Source organism: Panthera leo, chromosome F2, assembly GCF_018350215.1.
Source record: "Panthera leo isolate Ple1 chromosome F2, P.leo_Ple1_pat1.1, whole genome shotgun sequence".
Classification (NCBI taxonomy): Eukaryota; Metazoa; Chordata; class Mammalia; order Carnivora; family Felidae; genus Panthera; species Panthera leo.
In genome coordinates, this window is record NC_056695.1 from 54196731 (window position 1) to 54209640 (window position 12910).

Sequence of the window (12910 nt, forward strand, 5' to 3'; positions counted from 1 at the left end):
ACAAAAGACAATTCTGGGAAATACAAAGGAAAATTAAGCCTCTATCTAGTCCTGGTAGAACCCATAACCTAACCAGTAAGACAAACCAGACATAAATGTACATAAACACACATGAGCTCTATGAAGATGAACACTAAAATTACCTTTGATTTTCTCAGACAAGTTCTCATTCTTATTTTCTTCAAGATCTTGACCAACATGTACAAATGTGAAGGACTTGTAGGAGACAATCATCAGACCTTTCCCATCAGGCTCAATAGCGGCATAATGCGGCACTGACTTTCCACGGAGAGTATCACGCTTAATGATTTCATATTTTTTATTGTCTGTAAAAAAAGAAAGTATTTTAGAACAAAAAATTATAAATAAAACACTATATTATAAAATATCCTGAAAATATTTGTATATTAATTTTAATTAAAATTAAGTATTTTTTTTAACATTTATTTATTTTTGAGAGAGAAAGAGAGCACGAGCACAGGAGGGGCAGAGGGCAAAGGAGACAGAATCCCAAGCAGGCTCCAGGCTCTAAGATGTCAGCACAGAACCCAGTGCAGGTGGGGCTTGAATTCAGGGACAGGAAGATCATGACCTGAGCCGAAGCTGGACGTTTAACCGAGCGACCCAGGCGCCCCTAAAATTAAGTATTTTAAGTGTACTATTAAAAGGCATGCTATCAAGAGTCTTTTCATAGGGCTAAAAAAGTTTATAACCTAATTTTCTATAAATTCACCCCTACTTTAAAATACCAGCTCTGATGAAATTTGCTCTAGATTGTGCTTTCCAATGTGGTAGCTACTGGCCATGGTGGCTATTTAACGAAAATTAAGTAAAATTTAAAATTCAATTCCTCAGTCACATTAGTCACATTTCAAATGTTCTACAGCCACACATGGGTAGCTGCTACTGTATTAAATGGCACACACATAAAACATGTCCATTTTGCAGAAATTTCCATTGGATACCAGTGCTGTAGACTTTAAAGTGACTGACTTACCTAAATATCAGCTTCTGAATGATCTACCTTTTCCTTTACTACAGCCTTTCTACTTCCCCAGCAGGTACATGATAGGCATCTGCTCAAAAGAGCCACAAACGAAGGATAAAGTAAAGGTATGGTGTGGACTATTTTTCTGTTCATTCTAGCTACTTAAGGGGGTTTCCTTAAAATGAAACGTTTATGGTAGAAATGATTCAGACCTGTATGACTAATGAATCAAGCATAAATGATACTTAATTTTTTTTAATTTTTTTAAATATTTATTTATTATTGAGAGACAGAGCATGAGCATGGGAGGGGCAGAGAGAAGGGGAGACACAGAATCTGAAGCAGGCTCCAGGCTCTGAGCTGTCAGCACAGAGCACGACACAGGGCTCAAACTCACAAACCACGAGATCATGACCTGAGCCAAAGTCGGACGCTTAACCAACTGAGCCACCCAGGTGCCCCAATACTTAATTTTTTAAAAAATGTTTATTTACTTAGAGAGAAAGCATGCATGTATACTCATGGGGGAGGGGCAGAGAGAGAGAGGGAGAAAGAATCTCAAGCAGGCTCCCCGCTGACAGCACAGAGACCAATGCAGGGCTCAAACTCATTAACTGTGATATTGTGACCTGAGCTGAAATCAAGAGTAGGACAGTTAACCAACTGAGCCACCCAGGTGCCCCAATACTTGATTTTAAGATATAAAATTTAAGATATGAGATATAAAGAAAAGATATAAAATTAACTGTATCATGAAAATTACTGGTAAAATAACTGAATTTATTCTTGAAAACAGGTTTGGTTTTGTGTGTGCCCTTACCTTTACTTACACTGTTACTCTATTAGAGTGAGCTGTACTACTTTAACAAGCTTCACAATAAGTAGTCAAAAACTGTAACCCAATGTCACGTGTTATACATAATGATACAATCTGTTTTAAATATATGTCCTTGTTTTCCTCTAAATCTTCACCTACATTCACCTTCATTTCACACATATTTAAGAAAAGACTTGTAAATTTACGAATGAACTAAAAACTCCTATGCTTCCTGCACAGGTACGTGTAAGGGAAAGAGTCCTACTGGACTCCAAACACCCAGACTTAGATACTACATGGTTTACAGGGTGGCTTTTCCCAACATGTGTGCAACAGAAAATAACATGTGGATTTCAAGTGAACTCCATGGTTAAATGAGCTGGGAAATGCTTGCTCTAATTGTCTTTTTTTTTTTTTTTTACTCAACATTTTTAGAATCTTCAACATGTTTAATGTGAAATAGGGCTATTATATGCCCATATTTTCAATTTAACTACAAAACATTGTTTATCAAATGTTCCACTCAACACAGTTTAGAAAAGCACTGCTGTTATATTCATTGAAAAAGAAAAAGGAAAAGAATAACAACTATATAAATAATACTTAAGGGGGTGAAAAGAATGAAACCTTAAGAAATGATATGAGAGATGCTGGGTGGCTCAACTGGTTAAGCGTCTGCCTTTGGTTCAGGTCATGATCTCATGGTTCAGTTTGAGCCCACATCAGGCTCTCTGCTGTCAGCACCCAACCTGCTTCGATCCTTTGTCTCCCTCTCTCTCTCCCCCTCAAAGTTTCTCTCATTCTCTCAAAAACAAACATTAAAAAAAAAAAAAAAACAAAAACAAAACCACACAGATCCCCCATGCAGCCAAAAATCTGCATATAACTTTTGACTCCCCAAAAACTTAACTACTAACAGCCTACTGTTGATTGGAAGATCTACTGATAACAAAAACAGTCAGTTAACATATACTTTGTATATATATTATACACTGTATTTTTAAAAATAAAGTAAGCTAGAATAAAGAAAGGGTTATTCAAGAACTCATACGGAAGAGAAAATACATTTACAGTAATGTCCTGTATCAAAAAATATCCATGTATACATGGACCTGAACTCTACAGTTTAAACTACACAATTTAAACCTATTGTTCAAGGGTCAACTGTAATTTAAGGCCCGTAAGTTATGTAAGTTAATAAAAACTTAGAAAAAGGGCAGAGAGTCATGGAAACAAGCTCCCTTAGTTTTCAACAATATTAAGAACTAAGCACTGGTGAAGAACAAGGCCACACCATTAAAGGAATCTTAATTAATACAGTGAAAAATAATTTCTAATGTCCAAGTTAGAAGTCTGATAGTTTCAAACAGCCCAAGAGTCAAGACTTTTCTACAATTTATAATTTACATTTAATTATATATATAATCCTTGTATGTGATACATATACACATTAGAATATATGTGTACAGTCTTGCATATACTGAAATTATACACTTTAAATTCTTTCAAAATTATGTAAGAATGTCTCCTTTTATACAAAAAGGCATAACTGACTGGAAGTTATTGTTTCTTTTCTTTTTTTTTTTTTAACATTTATTCATTTCTGAAAGGCAGAGAGACAGAGCGCGAATGGGGGGAGGGGCAGAGAGAGAGGGAGACACAGAATCGGAAGAAGGCTCCAGGCTCCGAGCTGTCAGCACAGAGCCTGACGCGGGGCTCGAACTCACGGACCGCGAGATCACGACCTGAGCCGAAGTCGGCCGCTTAACCGACTGAGCCACCCAGGCGCCCCGCAAGTTATTGTTTCTATAACAATATATACCTGAGGAGAAATTATCTATAGGAATTCATCCCACTAGATGTGGGGTATTAGAATCACAGCAACAACAGCATTTACAGGAACAGCTTTGCATTTCAAAATCTACTAAATGGCACCAACCCCTGTGGATTCACATTGTAGTTACATTTTACCTTTATTTTTCTTACTGATAGTGACCCACTCCAAAGAAACGTAGAATCCACTTCCTTTCATATCCAATTCTTCTTTCTCTATTCGAAGAAGTAAGGTAGTTATTGAATGTTCTTCAGCGTTCATCAATGAGATACTGTGAATTATGATAAAAGGATTCCCAAGCTCTTCATTAAACATAATCTAAAATAAAAAAAGATTACACACACACACACACATAAATGTACATATTACAAACACAGCACAGCGGGAATGCACAAAATTCTGACAATATAACAACTAATTGGATGCTATTTATTACAAGGAGTAGAAAAATGCGAAAAGCCTTTAAATAAAGGTTGCAAGTTCAACTAATATTCTTTGAAAAAGAACTTCTGAAAGACACCTATTTATTTCACAGAGAAAACTGGCCAGTACTCTTGGCTTAAAAACAAGGTAAACAATAAGGCATCCAAACAGCATCAAAAGGAGAAAGAGAACTAGAAGTGACCTCCTAGAAAAGAATTACCAAGTTACAGTGCTCTACAGAAGAGAAGCAGGTCTCCCTCGTCTCTTCTCCTATCTCATATAGGATTTATTTTTCCTTTGTTCCTCTTACTTTCTGAATATTGTGCATACTGGTGCACAGGTGTGCGCATGTGCGTGTGTATGTTTTTTTCCTATTGTTTTTGTTTTGGTTTGTTCCTGTTTGTTCCTGGAAGTCTGCAAAGGTCAGAGGCAAAGGAATTGGAGAACATATCACTAAAACTCTTATTTCTCTAAAACAAAAGACCCCATTTACATTTAAAAGTTATAATAAAAAACTTATAATTCAACAAACTCTATTTAAATATATTAAAGTTTCTTTTTAAAGAGCAAGTTTAGGCATCATAGAGACATAAAATCTTAACAAATTCTTTTTTATATCACCAACACATAATCTAAAAGACTACTGTATTTTATTTAAGAGTAAATAACAAATCAAAGATATTTTAAGACTGTCGGCTAAGCAAGATTTTCAAATAAATGAGTTGAAGGAAAACATCCAAATGACAAAAATTAGTTTAAAAAAAAAAAAACTTTTTCTGGGGGGGGGAATCCTTTTATCTACAATCTCTTACTATCTGCTCCTAGTTGAAAGCCTTATAAAGAAAAGTGTGCTTTAATGTCAATTTCCCTAAATGTTTGAGCACCTCTTCTCAAATTATTCAAATAGTAGACCTTTGGAATCCATTCTACAGTCTTCCATAAACAGAAAACAGCAGTAACAACCAAAAATACCTCACATACTCAAAACTGAGATGATAAAGATAGGTTTCAGTTGGTTGACATTGGGAGACAAAAAGGAGGAAGGAAAAATGGTTGAGTTTTGTCAGGTACAAATAGCTAGTTTATTGCTTCCTCCTCTTCTCTATCTCTCATGTGAGTGAAAGGGGTGGAATGAGACCACGGAGTCGATGTCTAAACTTTTATAAATGGTTAGGCTGAAGGCTCCTGTCTCCTTAACGAGCCTAGCAACTCAAACGTGGTACTGCTGATACACAGCAACCCATCATACTAGAGGTAACACATCTGTAAAGCAGGCAGTCTTCCTATCTCCCTTTGTCTCTCTTCCTACACTTCAGTCATCACTGCCCTTACTTGGCCCCCGTATGCTCTACTGTGCCCCCTAACCACTCGCACCTTTAGCCTCCTCTGTTACACTAATTTCCCCAAAGTGTCAAAACTCTCCTAAGTTGCTTCTCTTAAAGTGACCAGTACTCCACAGTATCCCTCCCACCTCAGTGAAAGCCCAAGTCCAAACCCTATCCCATTCCCCCTCTTCCCAGACCCCAGTTAAAACTATTACTCACTGCAAACATCTCAGAGTGTGCTTATTTCATTACACCAGTGTATACTAAAGAGGGCATGAAGTAGATTTAAATTTATGATTTAAAAAATATTACTAAAAACTAATATGCACCATGGGGATGTACACAGCAGAAACCAAATAAATTATAAACCCATATGAATTTCCTTCTGGCAGAGTATGTGGTGCTATTTTTAAGCTGAAGGTGAGTTCGGTCAGTGTGTCTCTTCCTGATCAAAACCAACTGAATCCACAGCTTGATAATAATAAGTTCTCATTCATATCTCTCCTGCCCATCACTTTCCTTCCAAGTGTTTCAGGTAGCTATGCTATATACCACACTGCCTCAGTAGAAAGAAAGAAAAAAAGAAAGAAAGAAAAAGAAAGAAAGAAAGAAAGAAAGAAAGAAAGAAAGAAAAGAAGGAAAAAGGAAGGAAGGAAGGAAGGAAGGAAGGAAGGAAGGAAGGGGAAAAAAAGAAAAAAAAAAATATCACTGGAGGCCAAAGCAGAAAATGTCACAATGTCCAATTAATATCTGAATCTGCCACTACAAAGGCCTGCAAAGGTCCCCTCTAAACAGGGTATCGTTGTTCTGGTTATTTATCATGTTTTTTGTTTAGTTTTTTGAATTACTACAATTTGGTAGTATACCATTTAATATAACTTAGGAAGGTAAGCCATTTGGTTCTAAGGCCTTCTTGGTTTTTCTCAAATAATTAAAGCCTGATCTTTGTAGGTATCTGATCTGATAAAAATCTTTTATAAGATATAAATAAATTTATTAAGTTCATGTTTGTTTACCTGGAACTAAAGGCCAGCTGCTGAGATTTAGAAAGAAGTATCACAATATACTTATTAGTATAACTCTGTGTCATTCTTTCCCACCTTCAAAAACTGTGGCTCTGGAGAAATTAATTCCTTACTTACTAAAATCCTAATTTGCCCCTTAGATTTAAAAATGTTACATTGTTGGGGCGCCTGGGTGGCTCGGTCGGTTAAGTGTCCAGCTTCGACTCAGGTCATTATTTCACGGTTCGTGAGTTCGAGCCCCATGTTGGGCTCTGTGCTGACAGCTCAGAGCCTGAAGCCTGCTTCAGACTCATGCTCTGTCTCACTACCTCTCAAAAAAATAATTTTTTAAAATATTACATTGCTTTAAGAAAACTGAAATAGGGGCACCTAGGTGGCTCAGTAGGCTGAGCGTCTTGACTTCAGCTCAAGTCATGATCTCATAGTTCGTGAGTCTGAGCCCTGCCTGCTTCAGATCCTCTGTCCCCCCGCCCCCTCTCTGCCCCTACCCCACTGGTGCGGGCACGCAAGTGCAGACTCTCTCTCAAAAATAAACAAACAAAAGAAAAAAAAAAGGAAAACAAATAAAAATAGTATCTTAGAGACTGGCACATTACTATATGCGTATCACAGTGTATTTTTCTAAATGGGGAATACTCTGGTCAACTCACTGACCAATGGCAACTTACCAGACAGCAAGCAGAGTGGTTATGCAGAAGTGTGCTGGGCTTATAAAGATATCAGCAAATATAACATGAGTAAAGGAGAAAAGATATTCCAATGTAATTTTTGGCTATCTCTTCTTCAAGAAGGAGGCAATACCAATGCTTAGGGTACTGCTTTACACACATATAAAGCACTCAACATGCGATGAAAATATGAATGCAATTCTTGACAACTTGCAACAACCCCTGATCAAACCAGAAATGGTTAACGTATCAGTTGTGTAAAAGGTACATACTATATAATTAAAAATTTCCAAAACATGATATATTATAAAAACAAAGAGATCACATATAAGCTATGCCCAGAAAGTGTTATTTCAAAATCACTAAGGTCTATATTATATATACTTTCCAGACTTTGCATAAGTCTTAAAAATATATAACAAAAACCGCACCTCCCATTTCTCAGAAGCACTATTTCCACGTTCACCTGTACCAATGAGATACAATCGTCCAGTTCCATCTGACAAGGTAACCCAGGTAGAAGATGTGAAATGGATAGATGCACAAAGGCGATTGTCGTATGTTGTCAAATCTGTGGGAAGTCGAAACACCTCTCGTGGTTTTCCTAAAGCAGTATCCTAAAAAGAAGCCCAACATTATTAATGAATCCTTCCTCCCCTTCATCCCTATACACAGAATAAATATCTGCAGTGTAGTGGTTAGTCTCTTAAGAGAAGGTGCCTAGAGGATGAGCTGTACTAGCGACTCTCTTCTAACTAATAAAATATGACTGAAGTGACGGTATGTGACTTCTCAAACTTGGTCATAGTTTCTATCACATCTTCTATCTTGCTCTCTTGGACCCACATGGAGAGGGCATAAAGGCTCCTGACAATAACCAGCACACAGTGAGCTGTTTTGGGAGTATATCCTTCAGCCCTAGTTGAGCCTTGAGATCACGGCTCTCCAGGCTGACATCTTGGCTTACAACGTCATAAGAAACCTTCACAGGAACCACCCAGCTATGCCACTCTGATTTCTGACCTACAGACACTGAGTGAGATGACAAATGTTTTTTATTTCAAGTCACTACATGTTGAAGTAAGATACTACACAGCAACAGACAACTAATACATTGTAATAATCCGGTCTTCATTCTTCTCTTTTTTTTTAATTAAGTTTATTTATTTATTTTTGAGAGAGAGAGTTAAGTGCAGGGTGGAAAGAGAGGGAGACAGAGAATCCCAAGCAGGCTCCACACTATCAGTGCAGAGCTCCACGTGGGGTTCAAACTCAGGAACCATGATTATGACCTGAGCTGAAATCAAGAATCAGACTGAGCACCCAGGTGTCCCTCTTCATTCTTAAGTTTAGAGTTAACGATCAGTATTTTTAACTAACTGGAAATACTACATCATGTTCTAAATGCCTCCCTAGACATCAGCCTAGACATTTAGACTATTAACAACTTAGGTTATTGTTAACATATTTTTACTGTTATCTATATCCTTACCATTTAAAGCTGTAAGATGGCTCCATCATTAAAATGTTTTACAAGAAAATATATAAAAAGGTCTACATTTCTGGGGCACCTAAGTGGCTCAGCTGGTTAAGCATCCAACTCTTGACTTTGGTTCTGGTCGTGATATCTCAGTTTGAGTTCAGGCCTTGCATGGGGCTCTGCACTGACAGCGCAGAGCCTCCCTGGGATTCTCTCTCTCCCTCTCTCTCTGCCCCTCCCTTGCTGGCGCTCTCTCCCTCTCTCTAAAAATAAGTAAATAAACTTAAAAAAAAAACCAAAAGGTCTACACTTCAGGAAACAGACTTCACCTTATACATCAAAATGTACTCAGCTCAATAATTTGTTGGTGGTGGTGGTGGTATAGCTTTAGTTTTCAGTTAACAGATTTTCCTACAGGCCCAAAATAATTCTTGATTCATGTATTTCATTTTCTGTTCCTATAATTACTTAGATCTGTGTATATATTAACAAAATTTAAGTAAACCATACAAAATGTTGTTACTAGCCACAAGTTTTGTAGTGACCCACTGTCTTTTTCTAAAGCATCCAGTTTAGTTTTCTTTGAAATGGCACCTTCCCTTCTTTTTGTATTCATATTTTACTGATTTACACAATACTGATTAAATAATGAAAATACAATGACAAGCACAGCCGGCAGAAGGATTTTAGAATGACCAAATCTGAGTATTAGTGATGTAAAACTTCACTAGCAGAAACAGAATTGTTATTAGCATAGAAGTACTGAGTGGCCTACTAGCAGTAAACATTAAGCTTACTTTGGGCTTCAATCAGTATATTAAATAGAAGAAATAGAGAATACCAGTTACTCCAGTCACTCAGTTAAATGGAGTCAATAAAGAGATATTTTACTGCAGGTTGATGCCTACGTAGGCATTTAGAACATCATGCGGTATTTCCATTTAGTGAGAAAAAAATGGAGCGGTCAACAAATACTAGAGATTTTCTGGAAAAAAATTACTCTCCCCGACAGCGTGCACAAATTCCACATTCCAGATAAATTAAAAATATAAATGTTTTAAAGAAAAAGTAAAGTAACTTTGTTAGAAGATTAATCATATTTTAATCTCAGGGTGGAGAAAGTCTTCCTGTGAAAAATAACAGACATGTAGGAGACAGGGAGAAAAATATTTGCCACAAAAATAACACAGGACTAGTATCGATAGCATATAAACAGCTTTAACAACTCAACCAGAAATACATTATCACTCAAAATGTTTAACTGGAAAAAGAATATGAGTAGGAAAACTAAGGTTAAAAAAAATTAAGCAGAAAAAAAATCACCTAATACAAGCCCAATCCTATAATCCTTTCTAACATCCTCTTACTGAAACACTATGTGGTTCTCCATGGTGTGGATTCTCTTCTATTGTAAAACGTCATAAATACGTGTTCAACTACAGATGAGTACCTGGCATCTCTGTCTGGAGAGCATTGGTGAAGGAATGGAAGGAATGGTTAATTGTAAAATTCCATCCTTTGGAATACCAAACAACTGTTAAATACACTGAAGTGGATTTAAAAAGATCTCCAAAATAGTAACTGGAAAAAAAGGATGCAGAATATATACAGTAAGAATCCATATATGTTTAAGGAACTAAATGTTGTGGTATGACAGCACAGAATAAGGTGTATACAGACACACGCTAGTCTGTTAGAAAGGAAAAAAAGATCTTTACACAGAGCTTAAGCCTGTTAAATCACTATTCTTCACTTCATACAGAATCATGAAGGTTGTTTTAAACCACTTTTATTTTTTTTTAATGCTTATTTATTTTTGAAAAAGAGAGAGAAAATGAGGGGGGAAGGGGTAGAGAGAGAGGAGAAAAGAGGATCCAAAGCAGGCTCCCGGCTGACAGGACAGAGCCCAATGCAGGGCTTGAACTCATGAAAAGCAAGATCGTGACCAGAGCAGAAGTCAGACGCTTAACCAACTGAACCCCCCTAAACCAATTTCTTTTAAATGTAAGGTTACAGATAACTGAGATTGCTGGAAGTCTAATCATCAGATAAACGATTTCATATCTAATATAATGACTAAGACATTCAAATATATAAATATAAAGCTAAAATAAATTAAAATACAAAAGAAAACACAGTATCTCTCTTACATTAGTTAAATGATAGTTTAAGTGAAAGCAATCTGAATGTTCCTAATTTTTGAAATCTAAGTCTCAAAGGGTACATCTAATTTTAAATGGACTGTATGCAATAAAAATATTTTCTTCTGTAAATCTTAGAGTATTAAATTATTTCTGAATAACTTCCATTGACAGTTTTACAAAGTGTCCTCATAATAATGCTTTATGATACTGGCATCTATAATGTTTTAGTCCCACCCAATCATTTTCTTCTTCCAGACCAAAAAAAAAAAAAAAAAAAAAAAAAAGGTTTATTTAACTATATTCAAACCTATTGAAAATAATTCTGCAGTAACATTTCACAGCTGAATTGCAGAAGAATTAAAATTTCATTGATGAATGGAACATTTACTAAATGACTACATGTACAAGTGTTATATTAAATAAGTGCTTTGACTTTTTGCCATCTCATTCAACTATTACAAAATCTTACGAAATTGAAATCATTATGCACACTTTAAGAGAAAAAGAGCTCTGTTCAAAAATATTAAATAATTTGCCTAGAATTCCACTGGTAAGAAAATGGCAGGGCTAAGATTCAAATCCTGGTTGACCCCAGTCCAAAAACTGTCTCTCCTGTATTCCACACTTTCTTGAGAAGAAACCACTATCCAAGTTTTTCTAAACAAATGATACCTCAGATCTCACTGCAATTTCTGGAATACTCCCCCCCCACACACACACAAGAACAAAGCAAAACAAAACAAAAAACAAACAAAACATTATGAATGCAACTACCATATTCAGTTTTTCTTCAGGCTAACACATTATATAAAATTTTTAATTAAATTCCTGGGTAAATAAAATGTAATACAAAAATTATAAGGTCAATATAGTGTATATAAATGACACAGTAAATCATATATGAACTGTATTTAAGAAATGGATGTATTTAAGAAAAACATCTCTAAACAGGACTTTGAGGGCCTCTTAGTTAACAGCTAAGAAGATGAGGTTTGAATTGACGAGGCATTTTTCTAACACACATACGTTTACAGAAAGCACTACCCAAGTTCAAGGCAAAATGATCAAGCAAAATTAAGCAAGGAAGCCATTTACTAGTATTATTACACACGGACATTTAAAATTTTGCCCTTTTATAAGGAAGTGATCTTTTCTGGAGAAAGGCTTTCATCACTAATAACTGTTAAGCTTATTTGAAAGAAAAACAAAACATCCTTTTTCCTTTTCCCTTTCTCTTTTTTATGCTAAAGCTTAAAAAAATGATGTTTCATTAAGTGGAATTTGAATGAATAATGTCTCTATATAAAACAAAACTTTTAATAATTCATGAAGAACATATAGTTCAACCTTACTCTTCCCTTTTTATTTTTGTCTTTAACCGGGTAAATAAGTGGCTCCCTATTAATAAATGCAATTGTAGAAAATAAGGTAAAATGCAGGTTTAGAGATGCTAATCTGGAGACACTGGCAGGCACCTCAGCTAGACTAACAAGCAGTGAAGGCAGGCATGTCATTAAGTCCATGACAAAGAAAGCCTCACAAATGCTGGTTTCATATGGAATCCACTAACTCTCCTCCCATTCTAAGTGCAATTTAAAGACGCACTATGAGATTACACACTTCTTTAAGATAAACAAAGTAGTTTTTCAGAAAAATGGAAACATAAAGACTGAATGAATTCTCTAAATATTAAGAAACAAAACACATTATTTAAAAAGAGGTCCTAATACCTAACAAAATGACAACATAAGAATTAAATTTTAAGAACTTTTTTTTTTTTTTTTTTTTTTTTTTTTTGCTTTCTTAAAGGCATTTTCGACTTCTTAAAAGCACTCTTCCACCCAACTGGCATTTCTATAAAATTGAGGACTATAAACACACAAATCACACTGACTTGGAAGTAGAACGCCTCTATAAACCTGTGTGTTGGGAACTGCTGCCATCTGCTGACTCCTGACGACATCTCAAGGTCAGACACGTGGATTTCCTTTTAGCGCAGATTTAACAAAGGGGAGGTGGGAGTTATTTATAAACCAGCCACAGCAAAAGAACCTCTCAGGGTTTTGTGCATGTGTGCCTTTGACTCAAAAAAACAAAACAAAACAAAACAAAACAAAAAACAACGACAGAAACAAAAACACAAAAATCAGACAGAAAAATGGGTATCAGAACAACTTTTCTGCTTAAAAATAAAAAAAAAAAAAAA

The 12910-nt window shown here is 35.8% G+C and overlaps 1 protein-coding gene across 4 annotated transcripts in view; it reads right to left on the bottom strand.

Moving 5' to 3' along the window:
* Positions 1-12910, bottom strand: part of NUDCD1 (NudC domain containing 1) — a 75470-nt gene that overhangs the window by 40454 nt on the left and 22106 nt on the right. For all 4 annotated transcript variants that reach the window (XM_042923598.1, XM_042923599.1, XM_042923596.1 and 1 more), the window contains 3 exons: positions 7512-7697; positions 3777-3957; positions 144-326 (listed from right to left, as the gene is read on the bottom strand). In XM_042923598.1, coding sequence (XP_042779532.1) covers positions 144-326; positions 3777-3957; positions 7512-7697 — 550 coding nt within the window. The remainder of the gene's footprint in view (positions 1-143; positions 327-3776; positions 3958-7511; positions 7698-12910) is intronic.